The sequence below is a fragment of the Pseudorasbora parva genome, chromosome 2 (genome assembly GCF_024679245.1).
Source record: "Pseudorasbora parva isolate DD20220531a chromosome 2, ASM2467924v1, whole genome shotgun sequence".
NCBI classification, from domain to species: domain Eukaryota; kingdom Metazoa; phylum Chordata; class Actinopteri; order Cypriniformes; family Gobionidae; genus Pseudorasbora; species Pseudorasbora parva.
Genome location: NC_090173.1, coordinates 49,952,532 through 49,977,470, shown reverse-complemented (window position 1 = coordinate 49,977,470; position 24,939 = coordinate 49,952,532). Strand labels below are relative to the sequence as shown.

At 40.8% G+C, this 24,939-nt stretch overlaps 1 protein-coding gene across 1 annotated transcript; it reads right to left on the bottom strand.

Moving 5' to 3' along the window:
* Positions 1–4,381: 4,381 nt before the first annotated feature.
* Positions 4,382–23,205, bottom strand: LOC137055135 (germ cell-specific gene 1-like protein). Its single transcript, XM_067429058.1, has 5 exons — positions 22,845–23,205; positions 18,306–18,353; positions 15,982–16,134; positions 5,568–5,679; positions 4,382–5,131 (listed from the first exon to the last, which is right to left on the bottom strand). The coding sequence occupies exons 1-5, from the start codon at positions 23,143–23,145 to the stop codon at positions 4,855–4,857; spliced, it is 891 nt and encodes a 296-aa protein (XP_067285159.1). The 5' UTR covers positions 23,146–23,205; the 3' UTR covers positions 4,382–4,854.
* Positions 23,206–24,939: the final 1,734 nt, after the last annotated feature.

The window sequence follows — 24,939 nt, the reverse complement described above, 5'->3', positions numbered from 1 at the left end:
TATCATTTATAAAAAACATGTTTGACTCACATACATGTGTTGCACCATTCCTGTCGGATCCAATATAGAAGGAACAACATTGTGTTTTAATCTCTTCTAATAAACGATTGTCTTGCTATCTTAATCATGTTTATTGCTCGTATATATCTCCATGAGTCGGTGGGAGGGGCTACAGAAACAGGCATACACATTTATCTGTACACTGTAAAAAATTTGTGGTGGTTTTTGTTGGTTTAACTTAAAAAAGTCAGTAACCTGGTTGCCTTAAAATTTTGAGTTTATTGAAAGTAAAAATTTGAGTTGATACAATGAAGGAAATTAGTTTAATAAATAGAAACTCAAAATATTATTGTATCTGAACCACATAAAAAATGTGATAAATCATGAAAATAGCACTATTTGGCATGTTTCACTGCATCATCAGAAATAACACACACACAATTACCCAATATGCTTACACAATATTTTAATAATATTTTAATAAAGGTTGTCGAATCTCAAAAAATGTTCATTGTATTAACTCAAAATTTTAATTTCAATGAACTCAAAATCTTAAGGCAACCAGGTAACTTTTTTTCTAAATATTTTTTTACAGTGTTTCCCCCTTCTATTGATTTGATAGATCTCGTTCACTGGGCCTGGTGTCTAAGCTTTTCTTTGACTAACAATTAAGTTTTCAGCTCAGAAATGTACTGGATATTGTTATATTAACATGACCTTTTATATATATCAAAAGCTCAAGGAAAGTTGATTTCCCAATTTATTACCCTTTTAAATTTAAACCATTTCTTTCAACCAGATCAAATCCTAATCTGCCTTTTTTTAACTTACAAATAGTCCTAAAATATGTGTTCAAAGGTTTTTAAAGGCTTGCAGTTTACCTTAACGTTCCAAGCCATATATATTTATACAATCTAAAATGTTCAGTAAAAACTGAAGGAGAGTAACACTACACTTGTGTGTCTGGCTGAGGATATTTCTGTAGCTCTGCTTCATGTCAGCTGGACAGTCAGTGGACGCTCTGTTACAGACGGAGTTTGGAGCAGTTCTCCTGAGAAACAACAAGACAAAACCTTCAAAATGAGCAGCTATCTGACCATCGACTCCTCGGACTGGATCGATAATGTGGAGTTCTCATGTGAAGTGTCGGTGGGTTCAAAATTCACCAGGAAAACTCTCTCAAATTCAGTGTTACTGAAATATTGTCTGAATGAATTTTAATCTTTATTTCTTTTCATATCTGACATTGTAATATGACTATATGCTGTATTTTTTGGTTTTGGTCCTGCAATTAAAAATCTTTGGCAATGCATTTGTCTGCAGTTTCTTTCATAGGGATGCGTGTCTCTCTCTCTCTCTCTCTCTCTCTCTCTCTCTCTCTCTCTCTCCTCTCTCTCTCTCTCTCTCTCTCTCTCTCTCTCTCTCTCTCAGGATACACCTGCACTCATAATTTTAGCTTTATGTAAATCATGATGTTCCTCTGAGCTCTTTCAGAACTGAAACACACACACTTATTCCGTTAGAAGTCACAGATGACAGATCAGAGAAATGTTTCATACTCAAAACCACACTGTAATTTCCATGATTGTGTGATATATAATCAATGCTGTTATTTATGAGGGCTATATGAGGGACAGTTAATATTAATGAAGACAGATGTAATTTTTATATAATAATTAACCATTTAATAAGCAACGCTTCATCAACACGCACGACAAGTACAATTTCACCGTTTTCTGTGCCACCAAAGGGCAGAAGTAATCCTGAAACCCACGCTTACATCCATAGGAGATTGAGGGATTTCACTCATCCTAAAACAAGTGCATCTACAAGATGGCTGGCACTGACACAAGTCTGTAATAAATGTGGCACTGGAGCATGTTTTATTAAAGGAGTCCTATTTCTGCCAGAGGCACTGACATGTTGGTCCACAAGATGGCATCCTTACCTCACTGTGGTTTTAAGTTCATATGAGAAACAGTGACATTTCAAATCAATAAATTTGCATAAATGAATTTGTAAATGTTTAAAAATATATTTATAACAACAAAAAATGTGTGGTATAATACTCTGGGATAGATAATAAGTCTGATGCCAGTACACCGATCAGGAATAACATTATGACCTAATATTGTGTTGGCCCCACTTTTGCTGCCAAAACAGCCCTGACACGTCGAGGCATGGACATGTGCTGTGGTATCTAGAACCAAGATGTTAGCAGCAGATCCTTTAAGTTCTGTAAGTTGTGAGGTGGGTCCTGGGGTGGGGACTTGTTTTATCAGCAAATCCCATAGATGCTCAATTGGATCGAGATCTGGGGAATTTGGAGGCCAAGTCAACACCTCAAACCCGTTGTTGTGCTCCTCAAACCATTCTTGAACCATTTTTGCTTTGTGGCAGGGCACATTATCCTGCTGAAAGAGGCCACAACTACCAGGGAATGCCGTTTCCATGAAAGAGTGTACATGGTCTGCAACAATGCTTTGGTAGGTGGTACGTGTCAAATTAACATCCACATGGATGGCAGGACCCAAGGTTTCCCAGCAGAACATTGCCCAAAGCATCACACTGCTTCCGCCGGCTTGCCTTCATCCCATAGTGCATCCTGGTGCCATGTGTTCCCCAGGTAAGCAGCGCACGCACACCCGGCCATCCATGTGATATAAAAGAAAATGTGATTTATCAGACCAGGCCACCTTCTTCCATTGCTCCTGATTCTCTTTTGAGCAGTTTGAACTACAGTGGCTCGTCTGTTTGATCAGGCCATACATTATGTTATGCCTGATTAGTGTATGTGACATGCTGTCAGTCGTCACAGAAAATATCTTTGATTTATGCCTCAATAATGTTTGACTTACTTCATTTGAACTAACCTTTGCTTTTCGATTATCAACCATATTATGTAAAATAGCTTTCTAGACTGAGAAAAGACAGAAAATGTATTTTTGTCTCATGGGGATGAAAGACTACAATTCCCAGAATGCTTTGCTGCCCTGTGAGGCCACACCCAAAGCCACTGCTAGTGAATCACTTTTACTTTCCCACCACCGCATTCATCTTCATAAAATCAGTTCGGTTAGAGAACAGACACTACAATTAAAAACTGAAAGTGTCTGTTCAATATATTATGATTTAGACGCTGAGGTCAGCATCAGCAAGTGTCAGCACAAACGCAGCAGGAGTCAGATTACACACATCATGATGAGTTGATGAGCTCTTGTGATGAGAGCTGAGGTAAACGCGTCCACGCTTGCGGCAGTAGTTCTCAGCGTGTGTTCAGTCTGGCGCGTTTTCAGTTCCTGCCTTTGGAAGATTAACTTTCATAGGAATTAACTTGAGAAGATAAAATACTCACTTTGCTCCGCCGGCCACACTGTTTCCATGAAAGCCTGAACCGAGCTGAGCTCATAGACAGTAAAAGAAATGGACCGAGCGATCCCATTACGTCAACGGCGAAATAATGAAGTCAACCTAGGGGCACTCACTTCCTGATGGCTGAGAGAACTGCGCAGGCTCAGACTGAGCTTGAGGATGTAGATGTGACGTGAGCCTCCTGTCTGACAGCTGTAGGTCTTCTAGTAGTTGTGGAAATTGAAAGCTGAATCACGTTGTTTAAATATTTTCTCCCGTTGCTTTTGGCTCACTATGGGCTTCTCCCCATTCTTCCCCCTTGACTTTATCAGACATTATGTCTCCACGTCCCCCCGACTGCCTCATAGACAGTAAAAGATTGCCTGCGAGCGTCTCCTCAGGTCTATACGGTAATTTCTCAACTGTGCGACAGAGTCGCGTTGGTTATGACGCAATCGTTAGCCTATTTTTACAAAAACGGCTTCTGCGGGGCGATAGTGTAAGATACAAGGTAATGGAGCCTTTTATACATTGTCGTGTTTCTTTAGAAATAAACAATGGACAAATGGAGTCTTTAAACGTCTCAGATGTAAAGTTATTCACTGTCAAAGTGACTCAAAAATGAATGGGAGTCAATGGGATGCTAACAGCAGGTGATGGCTTGGTTAGCAATGGCAGCCCCTAGGGGTGGAACGCTTTCCGAGCGCTAGATTACCCCCTTGGCTGAGCTGCGAGTGCGACCCCATCCCCCATGTGCAATTTGAAAACATGCGGAAATAGCTTCCTCTGCTGGCTGGATACAAAGCCATGCTAATCGCTTATATATATATATATATATATATATATATATATATATATATATATATATATATATATATATAGCCTCACTTTAAAAGCTTCACTCATACACTATATGAACAAAAGTATTGGGACAAACACCTATTAATTACTTAATTAAATTTCAATCTGAACATTGCAACAGTATAGAATCAAGCACCTAGCCATGCAGTCTGCAAACATTTGTGGGAAAAGTAGGTCATTCTGAGGAGCTCAGTGAATTAAAGCGTGTTGTGATAGGATCCCACATTTGCAATGAGTCAGATTGTGAAATTTCATCCCTCCTAGATATCCCTCCAAGATCAACTGTAAGTGGTATTACTGAAAAGTCTAAGTGTCTTGGGACAGAAGCAGCTCAGTCACAAAGCGTAACACCATGTAAAGTCACAGAGTTGGGTCACCGAGTTCTGAGACGCATGGGGCGTAAGACTCGCCAACACTATGCTGATTCATAGCTGGCACACATTTTTCTTACACTCAGAACTTTACTTTAAACCTCAGTTATCAGCATATGAACAAGGTTCACAATAACACAGTGAGTCTTGTCAGAACAGTTGTGGCACGGCAAAATAACTTCCGTCCATATCCTGCTCTGTTTAGAGAAGCCCTTTGATATAAATGCACAAAATATCTGTGCTGAGGAGGAGCAGTGTTCTTCATCATTGTTTAGCAGTATGCTCTGCCCCAATTGTCCAGTATCGTGGAGTTGATGCAGGACGGTTCAGTGCCATTCATATACAGGGCAGCGTGTTGGTCTGCTTGCTCTTGTAATGAAGTGACGTACCACAAGTCTTCTGGTGCGCCCAGCTCCAGAATCTGCTTGATGCGCAGTTTCTTCTCAATGGTCCTCTGCTTGAACTTAAACTCAATGATGGTCTTGGTGTAATGGTTTAATGCCGTGACTGCCGAGCCCATGCAGGTGCCGAACGAGCCCCATGCAAGACTAAAGAAAAATGTAGAGAAGATCAATATTTGAAATGTTCATTTTCATTTCATTTTCATTTTTTATTTACAGCTGGAGTCCCATAAGTTTTGCCTCTTTGTCTCCATCTCTGTTTGAACCCTGCAATCTAATCATTAAATCTAATGATCGCTTAGCTCAAATCACATTAAAACATGCACATTATTATTAATATTTTTATACTTTGTTCTCAAATTGTTAATGTTAACAACATAAGGATAATGTATGTTGTTAACATTAACAATTTGAGAACAATATGCAGAATAAAAGTTTAGAATTCTTACTGTATGTAGAGAACTTTAGGTAAAAGACATTTCCAAGTCTATAAAATCATCTATTCTGCTTGTATCTGGCTTGACAATTATTAATGAACGGCTGCTGGCAAATTTATTTGTAATTTGTCATATGTGAGACTCACAGATAGGACCAGCTGTAGTCCCATGTCTTCGGTCTCCAGTCTTCTGGACCCATTTGCACAGCAAGCTGGAAAGCTGTGGTGAACATCATATGTGCAACCATCCCGAAAAGGCCTGAGGCACAGAAACATTACAATGCAAATGTTGTCATTTTTGCATTTGTCCACAAGATGTCACTATGAGTTTCAGTTTAAAGTCTATACAAAAAACAAAACAAAACAAAAAACAAACAAACAATAAAAACAACTCTAGTTGCAAAACCAACTCAATAAGAAGCAGACAGCCAGCTGACCAGCTGTTATAGGGTCATTTTCTCCAAGGAGGCAAGATAGGCAGTGTCTCCTCAAAGAACTGGTGGTCCCACTGAGTTGTGTGTGTGGTCTGGAATTTCGGTCAAATGCAATAGGCTTTGAATGAATTATGTGTAAATATCATAGACTTTAAAAAAATATGGACGTAGTGTCTATGACGTCACCCATAGGTTTCTGAAGAGAATTCTTGAAGCCTCAAACCCGACCGGTGCTATCTTGGCAGCACGTCACTGTGCATCACTCGTGGGTAACAGAAAATAGGCAAAGAGGTGGGACATGGAATAAGCTGAGGTGAAGACTAGTGTTTCATGTCTAATTTTTAACTATAGGGAACTAAAATGTATGATCATTCCTATAGCACATACCCAGCAAACATGCTCCTTTGGGGCCCATACAGGCAGCCCAGATAGCGGAATAAAATACGGGGCAGGTGTGGGCCCCACACAATGGGGCTCAGGCACGGCCCTAGTGGGACTGCCCAAAGTGTGGGCAGACTGTTAGTGTGGGTTAACCCAATGGGGGCCTGTGTGGGTTCCCTTTATCGAGTCATCATCGTAGATGACACTTCGGGGGAATACCCTTAGCGCGACGCCACTGAAGCTTGAATTAAAAAAGGCCAATCCTGATTGGTGTTGCGTCATGACGTAGCGAGTGACGGCATACCCGGAAGGTACAAAGGGACGCTGGCACAAGCAGCGTTAGCTTTCTGCTCCTCAGCGTTAGCGCTCTGTATGGAGTCTATATTGGCAGAGGTCTCCAGAGTAAAGCTAGGCCACAGCCTCACTGTTAAGCAGTTTCAGAGACTGCTGGGTCTCATGGAAGCAGCGTCCAGCGTGATTCCGTTCGGCCTGCTCCACATGAGACCCCTACAGTGGTGGCTGAAGACCAAGGGGTTTTCCCCGAAGGGGAATCATTTCCGTATGATCAGGGTAACGCGCAGATGCCTTCATTCCCTCCTCATATGGAAGAATCCTTGGATTCTGTCCCTAGGGCTAGTATTGGGAGCATCATGTTGCAACAGATGCATCCCTTACTGGCTGGGGCACGGTCATGGAAGGCCACTTTGCGAGAGGTCCGTGGGGGACCCGCCGTTCATCCTGGAACATCAACTGCCTAGAAATGCTGCCGGTCTAGAAGGCTCTGAGGAGCTTTCTCCCAGACCTCCGCGGCCACCATGTCCTGATATGATCCGACAACACTGCTGTGGTACCCTATCGAATTCATCAGGGGGGTCTGAGGTTGCGCCCTCAGTATAGACTGGCGCATCAGATCCTCCTGTGGTTCCAGGGGGAACTGGCATCCCTCAAGGCGATGTACATCCCCGGGGACCAAAATCAGGGCGCAGACATCCTGTCGAGGAAGGGGCTGAGGCCCGGGGAGTGGATCTGTTGCGTCTCAAGAGACGTCCCACTGTCCACTGTGGTTTTCCCTCTGGCATCCTGCTCCATGACACAGACGTGGCCGAGGCTGCGTCTGTATGCATTCCCCCGGTTGCCCTGCTCCCGAGAGTTCTGGAGTGAATCCGCCGGGAGGGCGTCAGCCTGCTCTTAGTAGCACCCTCTGTGACCATCCAGAGTAGGGTTCCGAGTCTTTCCGGAAAAAAACGAGCGCCTGGAGGCGTATCGTGTGGGCGGAGCTAAAGAATGACAAATGCGCACAAAGCGGTGACGTCCTCAAGCGTGGAGAAACCGATCGCTATCTCAGCTAATACAGATAATGATCCACAATCAAATCTGAGGCAGAAATAAATTGAACAGGAGAAACGGCAACATCAGGACGTCGGTCTCTGTGGTATGTACTGTATTTAGGGGCCTTTGTGTGTCTTTACACGCATTTTACGAGGACATGACTCGGTTTATGGACTATTGTATGCGACTAGACCTTAGAAGTAGCAAGCAAAACGGTTTTGCACGTCAGAGTCAGACTAGTGTAACATTATACAGAACAACAATGGAGTAACCGTTAGCGCATTTGAATGACGAAGCACGCGATCGTGTCGTTTACTGATGTTTACTCATGCAACGCCAATAGCAGAGACATTTGAAGCAGATTTACTCACCGGCTGCTTCCAAAGCAGGACCGAACCTTTATCGCTGGGACCGCTCTGTCAAAAACACACTTCTTTGGTATGATTTGGTGAAGTCCTGTGACAGCAGTGGCGTGTAAATCCACTTTGAGACGCCACTGAAGCGATGCCTTGAAGCTTCCCGTCATTTCTGCGTTCAAATCGGTTCAAATGCAGCGCTGCCTTACCGGAATGCTGTGCTGAAGCGTTGAAGTCGCTCGACGTCACCCATAGGAATAAAGTGGAGCGCGGCGCGCGACATAAGTGTTCACGGAGGACTGGATCTGCACCTGAGAGACTGTTTACGGCGTGCATTTCCTCTCTCTCGCTCTGGTCACGCGCGCGCACACCCTACCGGGAGAAGAGCCCGTACGGCCCATACAAGGACCTTCCATTCTATTAACGTCAAGCCGACCCATACTCGAAAAAAAACTCTCCGAAACTTGTGAGAAACCGGAAGTTTTTTGACACAGAAATACTCTTTCAAACGTCCAACATTAGTTTTTGAAACTTTGTCTATGTTTAGGATGGGAATCCAAGTCTTTAACTGTGTAAAAAGCTCAGTATGCATGAAACAGCATTTCACCCCCCCTTTAAGGTGTACGTGGCAGCCATTGGGGGTTTCCACACACCTATAGGTGAGGTTCCTCCGAGGGGTGTGGAGGATGAGGGCTGTGGCTCATTCCAGGGTTCCGACCTGGGACCTGGCTGTAGTGCTCGAGGGGTTGAGGCCCCCTTCGAGCCGCTGGAGCTGGCTGAGGCCAAGAACCTCACGCTTAAGGTGGCCTTTCTCCTTGCCATCACTTCTCTGAGGAGAGTGGGGGACCTCCGAGCGTTGGCAGTCACGCCAAATTGCTTGGAGTTTGCCCCAGGCGGAGTTAAGGCTATCTTGTGTCCGACCCCGGGTTATGTACCCAAGGTACCATCTAACACAGTACGGTCGATGGTTCTCCAGGCATTCCATCCCCCACCTCATGTGACGGCGGAAGAGGGCAGACTTCAACTCCTCTACCCGGTACGGGAATTGAGGATTTATTTGGAGAAGTCTGCCCAGTGGAGGAAGTCAGACCAGCTGTTGGTGTGTCTATCGTCAGAGCGCTCGCTTCATCGCAGCAAGCTAATGCTGCTTGTGCCGGCGTCCCTTTGTACCTTCCGGGTATGCCGTCACTCGCTACGTCATGAAGCAACACCAATCAGGATTGGCCTTTTTTCATTCAAGTTTCAGTGGCGTCATGCTAAGGGCATTACCCCGAAGTGTCATCTACGATGACGCAGTGTCTCGTTCCCGCGCAGGGAACATGGGTTATATTCATAACCCGAGACGTTTTCTGTGGGCAAGCCCACAGTGGGTTGCCCACACTAAACACTCATTGGGGCCCAAACGGGCAGAACCATTAAGGGTCCCACATGGGCTAATCCACTAATGGGGGCCTGTGTGGGTTTTCTGTGATCAAGCCTAACTTTGTGCAGGCTTGCCCACTGTAAGCCCACATGGGGCCCCAAAGGGTTTGCCCTTGCCCACACTGTCCCACAGAAAACCCACAGTGAGCCCGCGAATCAGTGTGAAAAAAGTAAATAACTAATCCACTCAGATATCACTGCTTTATGTCACATTAAAAACTGAAATTGCTTAAACGGCCTGCCACACGTTTTTCATCCAAAAATATCGCATCCACATGAAAACGTAAAAAAAAGAGCTAGGAAGCGCTGTCAAGAGCATGCCAAACCAGCAGGTGGCAATTTAACCCTATCTGTAAAGCAATGGGACCAATCAGAAGCCTGGGAAAAAGGTTATTGTTTCACTGTCCACACAACATCACTGAAAATAAGGTAGTAACACTTGATTACTTTTAAAATAAAGACCTGAAACCAAGTACACATTAAATTCAAAATTGATTTATATTGGACTAAAAAACCTAATTGCAAATATCTTTCTAATTGCACATTTTTTTCAATGTTGTTTTTCTAATGACAGGTGCTGATGTGCATCAAGTGTGTTGGTGAGCATTCCTACAACTAGGATTAGTGAAAATATAGGGGGAGGGAGGATGGTCTCTGCTGGCCAGGTCACGTACCAAAACCACTAACCCCCACACCAATCCGATTACAGCACAAACCACCAAATCCCCATGCTGTTGGGACAGATCACACATTCAGACCAGAGCAGAGAGGCAGCTTCCTGTCCAAAACAATGTCCATATAGTTTTCAGTAAAAACATAGTAAACACAAATGTTTACTTTTCACCCAAAAATGTACCTTTTCAAAGAATATTTATGCTTAAATTAAGATTATTTTTTTCTTCCCTCATATGCATTTTTTGTTGTTGTGTTGAGCATAAACCCACTAATTTTTTAAATTAGCAATTAGCCAATAGATTAAGAAAATCATCCTAATTCAAAATTTTCTCTTAATTTATAAATTGATTTTCCAAAAGAGCTAGGAAATCAAAACATTCAATTTATCTAAAGAGCAAGGCCATAACCATGTGGGGGGATCTCCCTCCAACCACACCCTAACTGTACACACAACTTTATCCCTCCACCAAATTGGAGGAGGAGCTGAATGTAATTTGACTCTGCAGTGACCACAAGTTGAAATTTGCACTAACAGTAAGCTCCACCTACTTTGATTTGATCTCACTCAAGCGCTGTTTGACCGCTGAGGCAGACCATCCTAAAAAATTAATTTATTTTACTTTTGTCGTCCTAACAACAAAAAAAGCGGTGTGTAATGGAGTACAGTCAATTTACAGTCCATTTCTAATTATTCTGTCCATGGTGGTGTAAGACACACACACACACACACACACACACACACACACACGCACGCATGCACGCACACACACACACACACACACAAACATTTGTTAAGTAGAAAAGTATTGCAATACCCTGCTATTACAAACGGTACGATATGGACTTTTATTAGTACCGGTACTTTAAAGCTACACTGTGTAACTTTTTTAAGTTTATTCTTAGCTAAAAATACTTAGTTCTTTCAAAAATATATGTGCTCATTAATGTATATTTATTCCTTTCAAGTAATGAAGCATTCTCGTAAGTTTATAATATGCCATTGAAAACATACGGGTGAGGGGTTCGAATGCCGGTCGCCATGTTGCTCCTCCATCTTGAAAGTACATTAGCCAAAGAGGGACATACCCGTAAATTCAAGCTTTGCCTTTCGCGTTTTAACACTCAGTGGCACCGTGTCGAATGTGAAGAGGGAGATTGCCATGTTAATCTTGGACTAAATCGGCCACCGTAGAAGTTAAAACGAAATCAGAATTGAGAGGAACAGAAACTATTATTCACTGGATGGTCATATACCTTTTCACCGCAAGATGGGGGAAAATATCACACAGTGTAGCTTTAAGGAGGACAGTGCTAATATGAGCTGTATTTCTTAATTTGCGTCGATGTGTGACAGCATGTGTCAGGATGTGTGTGCAGAGCTCTGCTTCCACCGTTCACTGAACATTGGAAGTAGAAGAGCTAAATACATACGCACAGCGCATGACAAAGAAAGCAAAAGAAATATGCGCGTACGAGAAGAAAAGCGCAGCGCGGGACGCGCTCGCGCTGCCGGACTCTGACCTGAAGCGCTCGCATATGGACTGTCAAAGCTGCCAATATTAAAAATAAATAAATACATGATCACTATGGTACTTGGTTAAAATGTCACTTTACTATTCTGAAAATAATAATGAGATACGAACCTTGTAAATATTCAATCGACTTTCCTGAAATTCAAAACAAAATATTAATGCATTCGTAATTTCCATTTCTGAATAGCTGCTATATGGTCACGCAGGTTTGTGCATTAAACTCACGCCCTGAAAAAGAGCCTATAATCAATTATGTTGTTCCCTGAACATGACCCCTTCTCTGCCAACTTTTTGAACATTTGGTCATGACAGTATTTATTTATTTATATTATTATAATCAGTTTTAATATAATATTTGTATTATTTACGCATAGAAATGATCAGAAACAATTATACAGCTGATGTATTTTAAGGAATCAAACGAATGGATAGAACTCTCTCATTACGACTTGATGCCACCTGCTGTCTGTTTTAGTTTAATATTAACGGTATTAAACGTATTGATTCCATCATGCCAATTTTTTTTGGAATAACGCAACCTACTTTTAATAAGGTTGCCCCTGGACATGATTTTATAGAAGTAGGCTAGAAACTACCACTGCTTAATAGAAAAACATGGTCTTGTTTGAAATGCATTGATCAATATGCTTGCGTGGACTTCACTGTAGCCTATATGTGCGCTGCGCCCTTTCCGTGAGAAAATATCAAGCGCTTCCATTTCAGAGTCCCTGTTATCAGATCTTTTGAAGATGCTGTTCATGTTTGCTAGCCCAGGATATTTTACAACACAGTAGGCTACAGTTAGGGTGATATGACTTAATATAAGATTTTGGCCATATACATATCCAAGTCCTTCATCACAGACAGAATCAACGTCAGTAGGCTTATTGTATTTCGGCCAACCAAAAGGTGTGACTGTGGACTCAACGCTTTGCGCTCGCCTACTCTGAGCTCGATTGCTATGTCTGAGGTAAATCCCGCCCTCCTCATTACCCTACGCACAAATAAATGTAGTAAGAAATAAATGCATAAAGAAATAATTGTAGAAATAATTAAATGTATAAATGCATAAATGCATATATATGCATTTATGCATATACAGGTCCTTCTCAAAAAATTAGCATATTGTGATAAAGTTCATTATTTTCCATAATGTAATGATAAAAATGAAACTTTCATATATTTTAGATTCATTGCACACCAACTAAAATATTTCAGGTCTTTTATTCCCGACCTTTCACACTGGCATGAAGTTATTACAGCAATAAGAGGAGGGAATGGTCAAAAACCAGGGCAGGAACATGCTGGCCAAGTGATTTTTTAGTTTAAAAAAATAAAACAATGAATAATAAGTTCTGTTGTCATATTATTCATAATATATTTTTTGTTTTTGTTTTTTTGTTTTGAAAAAAATGTATCCTTATTAGTGATGATTGCTGACCCATCATCTCTCTGTAAAGTGTCGGGCATGTGAAGTGGTTGGATTTGTGCTGTGTTGTATAATCTCATCTCTGTTTCACAGCTGTGGCTGACTGGCAGGAGTTGAGCTAGCAGGATTTTTTGCTTTTCTGGCAAATGAGCATTCAACAGGGACTAGTGTTCCTCTGCCTGTCTGTGCCAAAAATGTGAAAGCAAGAAAGAAAAGTTTGTTTAAAATTGGGCCCAATGTACAATGTATTAAAGGGCTGGAAAGATGAATCTGTATTTAAACTGGGTCATTATTGTAGTAGAAATGTGAAATCATTTTACAATTTGTTGCTTTCTAGACTGAGAAAAGACAGAAAATGTATTTTTGTCTCATCGGGATGAAAGACTACAATTCCCAGAAAGCTCCGCTGCCCTGTGAGGCCACACCCAAAGCCACCGCTACTGGATTACTGTGACTGAGTTAGAGAACAGACACTACAATTAAATAATGAACGTGTCTGTTCAATATAATGATGGGAAGTTCGGTTCTTTTCTGCAAACCGGTTCTTTCGGACAGTCCGTTTCAATGATCCGGTAAAAAAAAAACGGATCACCAGTTCTTTTACGTCTTTACGTAATGACGTCATTTCTATCATCCCGGCGGATTAAAATACATTAAAACACATTAAAGTATTTGTAATCAAAACTTAGTATAGTAATAATTATTACTGACATCATCATCATCTTGAATAATTTTTTTTCATTTATGTTTTGCAAAAGCACTCAATAAAGCCACTGTCGTACAAACACTGATGTTTTACACAGATTAAACAAACTTACATTGGCATAACATAAATTTACACAAATCCTCGTCTCACCCGTGCTCATGTATTAGCATCAGTTATCCGAAAGAAACAGCATCAGCTGTCCCAGTCCGAGAGAAACAGTTCGGTTCATGACGACGCTACGCATGCTCAGTATCTCAGCTCACCGGTTCTCAGAATCGAACATGTCCGAAAGATCGAACGTGTCCGATAGAAACGGTTTTCGATTCTGTACTTGTGATCCGGAAGATCGAACGTGTCCGATAGAAACGGTTCTCGATTCTGTACTTGTGATCCGGAAGATCGAACGTGTCCGATAGAAACGGTTCTCGAGTCTGTGCTGGTGATCCGAAAGATCGAGCCGCAACCCGGTCCTGACTCGAGAACCGTATGTGTCCTGAGCTGCGACTGCTGCAAGCTGAATATGTAGTCTATATCAAACCTACTGTTTTGATCACATATTAAAATGTGTATCGACTTAGAAATTAAATAAGAAAAAAGCTGTTCCTGAAAATATCATGCATTATTGATAAAACAAATAAATGTTTAATTTGACCGTTTTACAACCCATTGTTTCCAAACTTTAAAATAATACAGTGATAAGACAGCTTTATGTTATGATGTTCCCAAACGTGATTCGTTTTATACACTTAAAACCCGCCTCTCGTTCCTCTGAACAAATAGCAAGCATGCTCAGCTCATCGGCTCATCGGTTCCCAGTATCGAGCGTGTCCGACAGAAACGGTTTTCGATTCCATACTGGTGATCCGAGAACCGCTACGTTCGGTTACACGCGCATGCTCAGTATCAGCTGCTCGTGAGCTCTCATCAGTTCTCTGAGCAAAACATGTCTCACTTCAGCTAACGATTGGAGTTACAACATCTACTTCAAGATATTCATTTATTTCTAGTCGGAGAGACTGTCACTCATGTCAGAAAGTTAGTAACTATAGTAACTTGTGGGATCAGCGCTGATTTGAGACGCGAACAGTTTAGAACGTTTCAGTCCGATTTGGTGAACTGGTTCGACCGGTTCACTATAAAGATCCGGTTAAAAAGAACAATTCGTTCGTGAACCGGACATCACTAGCTCAATATAATGATCAAGTCGCTGCGTGAGTCTCATAGCACTAACGCTGCAGGAGTCAGATTACATTTAACTTCATAAATGAGCTGATGAGCTCTCGTGGCATACATTCACAACACGTGTTCAGTCTGGAGCGTTTCAGTTCATGCCTTTGGAAGCTTAACTTTTATAGAAATTAATTTGAGAAGTTGAAAGACTTACATTGCTCAGCATAGATCCGTTTAAATGAATGCCTGCAGCTGTGAGCTGTGCTGTGAGTGTGATCTCCATCCCCCATGTGCCAGTGTAAAACATGCGGAAATGGCTCCCTCTGCTGGCTGTAGTCTTTAGCCTTTGGCCAAACATTCCAAAGATGACGCAAATATCGTCAATTTGCGTCACGGGAGGAATTTTTCCAGAAATAAAATGCATAAATCTCTTGTTTCAGGGGGATATGAGGGGGGAGCACGATCATTTGAATATACTTCAGGGTTTCTTCTGATACAAAGCCATATGCTAATCGCTGAAGGAACCCTTTAATCCAGATATTTTAATCCAATCCGCAAATTCGTTTGAAGAACCAAATTGGCCAGAGATCAATTATCATGATTAAAAGATCTGGGATCTGTCAAATCATCTCAGATTAAACGATGATAAAGACCTGCTCATTTACACACCGTGTGGAGCATCTAAATCCCCTCAGTGTTTCAAGGTTTCAAGCGTCAGCTCACAAAATGTGTTCGACAGGTAAGATTCTATACTCCTCTATATTAACCATCCGGTCATAATTTTAATATATGTCGTTAGCTGGACTATCGAGCTTGTATAGTCTACTAACTTTATCGAGTTGTTCATGAGAACGGTTTGTGTTTTTGTGATCGACGCGGTGACTTTTTCATTGAATATTCGACCTGGATTAGTAACACACAGATTCTGCCATAGTCGTTGCCTGGGTTACGTATGTGTGGGGCGGAGCTATCAATATAAGGCCGAGACCCTTTTTGGGGGTAGGGGCGTGTTTGTTTTGGTGATTTGAAAAACCAACAACGGTTACCAAATATCACTTATCCCACCTTTAATATGTACTGTCCCTGCAGTTCTAATCGGTTTTATTTATTTAATAGATGTTAGTTACCTGAGAGAGCGGTGCACACAGCAGCAAAGGCATTGAGCTTGAGTCTGTTCATCATGTTAAAGCATGGACACATCTCTATGACCATCAGCACGCCACCGGTGAACAGCAGAGTAATGTACAAACACTCAGCCACAATACACAGCCAGAGTACTCCTGAGAGAGAGAGAGAGAGAGAGAGAGAGAGAGAGAGAGAGAGAGAGAGAGAGAGAGAAAGAGAGAGAGAGAATGTATTACATATGATATTATTGTCCTTTTGCTTTTATATAAGCATTTACATTATACCATACATAATTGGCATACACATTCCTCTCCTCTACTACAGTCCCTGACAAAAGTCTTGTCGCTTGTGTACAAAACTAAAGTGCCGCTGAAATATATTTCTAATCAAGATTTTTTTTACAAGAAATGGCTCTTGTACCCCACCAGCTTTTGTGATAATGTTTCAGTGAAAATCTAAACTTTCAAGAAGTATTCTAATATTTACAGCTTGGTAAAGCCCATTGAGTCAATTTTTCAAAGACATAAGTGTTGTCACCTTGTCATATGAGCTTCACCTGTGACTAATAATGGATCAATTAGGTCTCAAGTGTGTATAAAAAGAACCCCAGTATGCTAGACCTTCACATCAACTGCAACTAGACCTCTGCAAACATGCCTAAGATTCACCCTGAGACTAAAGTTTTGATTATCAAGAGGCTGAAGACCAGATCCACTGCTGATATGGCAGACACCTTCAATGTGTCTCAGCTTCAAGTACAGAGGATAAAAAAAAGATTTGAAGAGACTGGAGACGTTTTTGACAAGCACAGGTCAGGCAGACACCGCAAGACAACTGCTCGAGAGGACCATTTGCTGGCTCGAAAATTCAAGGCCAGCCCATTTTCCACTGCAGCAGAGCTCCACGAGACCTGGTCACCTGAAGTCCCTGTGTCAACCAGAACAGTTTGTCGGATTCTGTCTCGAAATGGCCTCCATGGTCGAATCAGTGCCCAGAAGCCAGCACTAAACAAAAGACAATTGAAAAACCGTGTGGCATTTGCCAAGGCCCACAGCCAGCTAAAAGGATGGACGCTGGAAAAGTGGCAGAAGGTGGATTTTTCAGATGAATCTTCTGTTGAATTACACCACAGTCGCCACAAATATTGCAGGAGACCTACTGGAGCCAGAATGGATCCGAGATTCACCCAGAAAACAGTGAAGTTTGGTGGCGGAAAAATCATGGTCTGGGGTTACATCCAGTATGGGGGTGTGCGAGAGATCTGCAGGGTGGAAGGCAACATCAATAGTCTAAAATACCAAGAAATCTTAGCTACCTCTTATTCCCAACCATAAAAGAGGCCAAATTTTGCAGCAGGACGGTGCTCCATCGCATACTTCCATCTCCACATCAAAGTTCCTCAAGCCGAAGAAGATCAAGATGCTCCAGGATTGGCCAGCCCAGTCACCAGACATGAACATCATTGAGCATATGTGGGGTAGGATGAAAGAGGACGCTTGGAAGACGAAACCAAAGAATATTGATGAACTCTGTGAGGCATGCAAGACTGCTTTCTTAGCTATCCCTGATGACTTCATCAATAAATTGTATGAATCCTTGCCAAACCGCATGGGTGCAGTCCTTCAAGCTCATGGAAGTCATACAAGATATTAAATTTGGATCTCACAACACCACAACATAATTTGCTGACATATTTTTGTATTTGCAGTAAATTTGTTCAATTTCTGTATAGGCGACAAAACTTTTGTCTTGCCAAAATTTGACCTTTCTGTCTTGATTAAATGATAAATATTTTTCTATGAAAATTATTTATTTCAGTGCATTAAACATAATTTGGGAGGGTTTTAGCTTTTCATATGCGCTATTTCTAACACCAATGAATTAATTGAAAGTCAGGTTAATATCAGGTATTTCTAGAAAATAGATAAGCGACAAGACTTTTGTCAGGGACTGTATTGTAGACTTTAAATTTTTTTTTAAATTTAATTCCAATAAAATGTTGTGCTTTGTTCTCAGTAAAAAGAAAAGGGATTCCTTTCTTTATAATGTCGTTATTTCCTCCTTAATTGACAACCACAAAGTTGTTTTGATCATCATTACAGTATTACATCACAGCTTTTTGTTCTTTTTCTTCATTTTTCTTTTTCGAAAGTCTTCCATATAGTCTGGTGTTACACAGATAAACTGATGCTCCTTTATGCGACTTTATTCTCGGTTACTGGACACTGTAACTCATTGCAAGTAATCTCTGACCTCTCATGAGTATCTGATTTGTATGTATGGTTTTGTTCATATAAGTAATGTGTAACACTTGTTACTTACCCACCTCTTTCATGATCTGGCGCAATCTCAAAAAAGCTCCTACAGTTAAATCCTAAAAAGAGAGACAATTCTGGTAAGCATTACCTTCCGGCTCCAAATGTGCTTCAAACAAATGGGTTCACATTAGTTAATGATGAACAGGTTTTACAGAATTTATTATAGTTTACTGTTAATTTATAAATGATAAATGTTGTTTATTGTTAATTCATGCTAGTTCATTATTTGTAAACTAACTCTCCCTTTCATAGGTTCACTTGATGCATTAGTAGCTGACGCCAGGAGTGAAGATTGTCTGAAGCATGTTTGGATAATCTGTATTGGTGTGTAGGATTGATTGTGCTACTAAACATTTGGTTTGTGTGACTGGTTGATCATGATACTGCTTGTCAGCTCTGCCATGTGGCATTTCGGAGGATAGTAGTTTAGGCAGTGTGTCCAACAAAGTGTTTTTTTCAAACCCATGAGTTTAACGAGTTTAAAGCTCAAGCGCTGAATGCTTGACCATTTTTACCGGTCGCTGAGAGTTGAAGAATGTCCAACTTTGAGTAAAACGCAGCATTCATCACTGTCACTTTTCACCCAGCCGTCAAATCACAGGGGAGGGGGGGGGGGAAATACAACACAGACCAACCGCCACATTCTGCTTGTACTGTACAATGTCAACAGATGAAAACAAGCTGCATAATAACAGAACAAAATACTTTAAAACAAGAGCCAGAGCAAATACTTTACATTGTATCTGCAATTTTATATAGAATCAATACAGAAACAAACTACCTGTGAAATTAGATACTAGTAACACTTCCGCGGATATTCCGTATCATAACAAGCAAAGAGTTAGCCTGACAAGTCAGACCCACATCAAGATGTTTGGTCTGGAAACTCACCATAGACAGGGCTCAATCCGAGGGGCGGGATAAACGGTTGTCTTTCAAACTCCCTCTACACACGATAGGATAGCGCTACACCAACCAGAGCAACGAAGGTGAAACAGAGCTTGTTGATAGATTAAACATTCACCGTATCCGGTCGGCTAAACTCTGAACACATTTTCCCTTTTTAAGAATGACTTCAGTGCCGCTCTTTGTTCTTTTCTCAGAGAAAAGCTTAACTCCAAGTCTTCCAGAATCGCGGTCAAAGCTGATTCGAGAGACCGCCGCCGTTCGCCAGTTTCTGTGTTTACTAGAAGCATGCAAGCGCAACCATCGTCATTATGGCCCCGCCCGCCGACTCTATACACGATGTGATTGGCCAGTCCAGAGTGAGGGGAATACAGCTCGGAAGGGTATTGAGAGTTCCTAGACGACACTTGCGGATTAAATTTGCTGCCGCTAGGGTGCGTCTAGATTTCTAGGCTAGCAAAGAGTCTCAACTGAAAAAAACACTGCCAAAGTGCTCTCAAGCGCTGAAAGCAAGGTGGTTTCAGTGGAGGGCCTAGCGTTTTCAGTCGGCTAAAAACGCTTTGGTGGACACATTTAGTCATGTACTTTTTAATCATGGTTTACTCACACGACCTACTATGTCGTGGTTAGGCGATGCGGCCCGCCCCACTCACAGAAGACTGGGGTCCACGGCCTAGTCCAAAGGTACTCTGCCACCCATGTAGGTGCATTGAACTAAGGGCAGCAAACAAGTTTGTGAACAAGTATACAAATCAATTGTACACTCTTCATATCTCATGTCGTGGTTGGAGACACTGCAGGCTCCCTACCTAAAGCCCCTTTCACACTGCGATTCCGGCAAATACACGAAAAATGTGACCCGGCATTTGTTCCCGGGCCGCTAGATTTGGTCCATTCACACTGCCAGCGAAATACCGTAATATGTGCGCTTTCACACACAACGCTTAACGGTCCCGGGTCGAGTTGACACGTGACATCTGGATGTGACGTATAATGGCGAGCGATCTCAGCTTCAGATCGTTCAGAGACACAGGAAGTTTCTCAGGTTCTCTTTTGGGAGAAAAGCGTACCACATGCTTCCTTCAGCTTAGCCTCAGCACCTCATGCAATTATAAGAACTGGCTCTAGCGTAGTTCAGGGACTTGATATGTCATCGAGACTCTTTTTCAGATCATTTTAAAGGTCTGAGATTGAGAATGGATCCCCGGAAGAGAGTATTTGTTTTTAGGGATAGTTTTAGACAAACTTGATTTTTTTTTTCTGTGCCTGTCTGAATAATTTCAGAATATGGCGGGACATCAAGGTGAGTATGATTCAAAGGATTTTGGGTCTCTTCCGATTCGGTTGGGCCTGATTTGCATTAGACCATTTATAAAGGTCTGAACTTGGAGAGTTCTTCCCTATTGGCCCTCTCACAGCAGGTGCTATCAAGCTCTCATCATATGGAAACAATCTCAGTTTCTGATTTGAGGTGTTTCTCTTTATGGAGTGTGCTTCTGCAAGGCGATTACAACAGATGCCTCGCTAGTAGACTGGGACGTGGTCTACTAAGGCCACACCCTACAAAGTCATCACTTATGGCACATAGCTTATAATGCAGCATCAAGTGAACCTATGAAAAGGGACATCTCGGTTCCCTTAACAGAGAACAAGATGCTGTGTAGCTTGCCATGCTTCTTCATTACTTTCTTTCTTTCTTCATCCATCCAAATCTGATGGAACATGTGCTTACGTTGAGGTGCTGATTTGAGGTGCAGGAAAGGCAGTGTCAGAACCATCAGCCAATAAAATGTTTATATGCAGTCTTCAGACAATTTTCACTATGTTCCCATAGCATGAGCTACTGATGCAGCATCCTGTTCCCTACTCAGGGAGCCAAGGTAATGTACATAACCAAGACGTTAGTTCAGTGGTTCCCAGCCCCATCCTGGAATTCCCTCCGCACTACAAAGTTTAGATGTCTGCCTAATCAAACACACCTGATTCATCTCATCAGTTCGTTAGTTAAGACCCCAAGACCTCATGGGTGTCAGATAAGAGAAACATCAGACATGTGCAGTGTTGGGGGTTCTCCAGAACCATGGTTGGTAACCACTGCTTTAATTTTAAAATGGAGGTATTAGTATTTGTATAATTTAACATAACCCAAGAATAATATCAGTCCTACAAAAGCATCATTCATTGTTATTTCATGTTAGAATTTAACCATATTGTGATATTTTACCATAAATGTATATATCAAAATGAATAACGTTAAAGGGGTGTGATTTATTGTTACCTAACATTAATTACCTGTTACATCAACAAATTATACAAATGTATAACATATGGCAATAATTGATACTAATTCTTGTTATTCAGAAAAATATACAATTTATTGTGAATTAAAAAGGCAGGCCTTTAGGTAGCCAATGATGTGGCGTTTAACTTCTAAAACTCTTTCCCACTGTCACCCTCACACAGAAGACTCTTTTCTTTGTTTTTCTTCTTTTTGTTGTTTTTTAATTATACAAGACTGGTAACAGGGAAACATTTACAATTTTCCACAGTTATTCCCCACCCCAACAATAGAACTCATCACTCATTCCTCCCATATAGAAATAAAAGAGAGTCTCAAACAAGAAACAATCTAAATGCAAGACAGATATCACAAGGTACCCAAAAATCAAAATGACTACTGTACACAGAAGACTCTTGTTGAAGTGCTCCAGAAATCGCTCTATTAACCTCATTTCCCATCTCTTCTCAAGAGGGATTTTTTGCAGCATTTTTGGAAAGTAAATGAGATATTTTTACTCACAAATCAAATGTGTCTAACATAGTTTTACTGTAAATTGAGAAAATATCAATGTTTCCATATGGAAATGCAGTACCACTATGGAAAAATAGTTTATATATATATATATATATATATATATATATATATATATATATATATATATATATATATATATATATATATATATATATATATATATATATATATATATATATATATATTTTTTTTTTTTTTTTTTGTGTAAAATCCCTTTAAACTTACCAAATTAGGTAGCTGTCAACGTGGAGGTGAGAGTGAGGATGAGTTAGTGGAGGGTTAAAGATTTGGGATCTACTTATTTTTTGTTTGCATGAGTTTCAAGTACATACATTTAAAGATTTCTAAAAGAAATGTGTTTTAAATAGAAGACAAAATCATAATTTTACATAAAAACAGTATTGCAGAATAGTTACCCATCAAAAATCAGTTTTTATTTTTTATTTGTTTACTTGTAAATTTGCTGTTGTTACTTTAAAAAAAGTATTTTATGGTTAGAACATAATGCAGAGCATATAGGGTTATGTTAAGGGAGCTTATTCGCTGTTAGTTCATGTTAACTATTATTATTTTAAAAAGCCATAGTATATGCAATTTACATTAACAAAGATTAATGCTGATCATGGTGATGTTAACTAATCCATTAGCTAATTTTAACAAATACAAACTTATTTTATAGTGGTAGGCTACCACATTAATTTCCCCAGTCTAGAGCTAGATCTAGAGAATAAACTCTGAATAGACTGCACCTTAAATGCAAACACCAGTGGAAACCTCCTCCGACTGTAAGTCCAGCCATGAGAAAGAACCAGTAATTCTGCCTTACCCAGTAAGTCTGTGGTTTGTTCGCAGGAGACCCAGATTCCTGCGTGGAACTTCCTCATGAGGAACTTCTCTTCTCCGGTCTCATAGATGTACTGCACCAGCCGCGTGTCATTAATGTTGGAGCTGTTAAAGCGGATGCAGTACGTCTGCTTGACTTTCACCGGCCCCATGCAGAAAGGTTTGACCACCTTTCTGGTCCCCTCACACCAGTAGCTGGTGGTGACGGCCGAGATCGCCATGGCGAACGCCACATAGTTGAGCGTGAGAGCCAGAGATGCTCTCTGAGCACGCTGTATACCCATAGTGCTCCAGGAGGCACAAGGAGATGAGTAATCCTGGCTTCGAGGTCCTTGCTTCAGACATTCAAACTTTTGTTTTTGGGTCCCATCTGTGCTTTCTTCTCCCGGACAGACCAACTGAACGGACGCAGAGCTTTCATAAATGACAGCTGCTCTACTTCATGTCTAGCTCTAATGCTATCAGTCTCTTGTATTTTGCTCTAACTTACCCCACCGCCCCCAACCCCACCCACGTTTCCCGTCCCACCATCCTTTTCACTGTTATCATTTCAAATGGCAAATTACATTAAGACCTTGGTTTTGTTCTTCCAGCTAAACCCAGAGCTTATTTTTGTGAGCATAGCAATAAAACAGATTATCAATCAGATTATTCTTCAACCTGATGCAGGGCTTTCTGCCAAATCTCAGTGGGAACTTCCTCCGTTTTCATGTCGATGAAGTAAAACAGTTTGTTCATCAATGGTTTACAGTAAAGATAATGATAAATCTGTAACGTCTTTGATGCTGCGAAGACGCTCTTATGTTTGTCAGCGCATGCAAAAATGATTACACACACACACACACACGCACACGCACGCACGCACGCACACACACACACACACACACACACACACACACACACACACACACACACACACACACACACACAGCAAATCCTGTCTGATTTGACAGATTAAAGTTGGATATTTTATACAATTGTAGGGAACTGCTGTGGGAAATATGTTAAAGGGCTGACAGATGTCAGCATAAACAGACACTGGACCAACGCCCACAAGGGATTATACTGTAAATTATTATTTAATATTTATCATTCAGGAATTTACAATGTATCCTGGAGAGAATAAACAGGTTTTTTTTATACTTAAATATTGGTTATTTACTCACCCTCATGTATTTCATGGAACACAAAATGTGGTATTTAGCTAAATGTCCATGCTGTTCTTTTACAACACTTTCACAATGAAAGCGAATTACAAAAATGACACAATTTTTTAAAATAAAAAATCATCTTGAAAGTAGCATGAATGTAGTCTATTTCACACTCATGCACTAGTGTTTTGAAGTCATAGCTTTGTGTGAGAAATGGAAGTATTGTGCAACAAAATCATATGGGTTTGGCATGACATGAGGGTGTTTTTTCTTTTTTTTTAAGTGCAATAATCCCTGTAGGCATAGAATATCACAACGGGTATCATGATACAGATTTTTCATTTCATATGAACAGGTGAAAAGAGATTGACTAGGATGGATCTCCTAGATTAGGATAAAGCAGGGAAATATAGGAAAAAGGAGGAAATTATTTCCCTCCCCTTTGTTTTTTTAAAGGTGCTGTTGCACCAGAAATGCCAGGACTGGATTAAGGCTCACATTATCAACCCGTGGAGGATGTTTATGTAATATGGAATCCAGAGGTTTATCTGTTTCTGGATATGTCAAACTTTTTTTTTCACAGAGATATTCATTTTGCAGAATGCAATGTTGTATTGCTTCTGTCTACTTTATTTTTATTTTTTATTTTTTAACAAAACATCTGTGGAAACATTTTATTTGGTCAAGTCCATCCCAGTCATCGTTTACATCCAAACCTGTATGATTGTCTTCTCAGTAACAAAAAAGAAGGTGTTTTGAAGAATGTTGCAACCAATCTAGTCACCATTGACAACCAAAAAACAAACAAATTATTTATTTTTGAGTGTACAGTAATATCCCTTTAAACTGACTAAATCAGGTAGCTGTCAACATGGAGATGATGCATATTACACTCTAATAATAAAAATAAAAAGCAAAATGTATATG

Excerpts from the sequence above, each read along its gene's own strand:
- LOC137055135 (XM_067429058.1), bottom strand. The coding sequence starts at position 23,145 with ATGGGTATACAGCGTGCTCAGAGAGCATCTCTGGCTCTCACGCTCAAC. Across the intron at positions 18,354-22,844 it reads ACAAACCACAGACTTACTGG|GATTTAACTGTAGGAGCTTT; the intron begins GTAAGGCAGAAT and ends CTCTCTTTTTAG. Across the intron at positions 5,132-5,567 it reads GACTACAGCTGGTCCTATCT|TCTTGCATGGGGCTCGTTCG; the intron begins GTGAGTCTCACA and ends ATTTTTCTTTAG.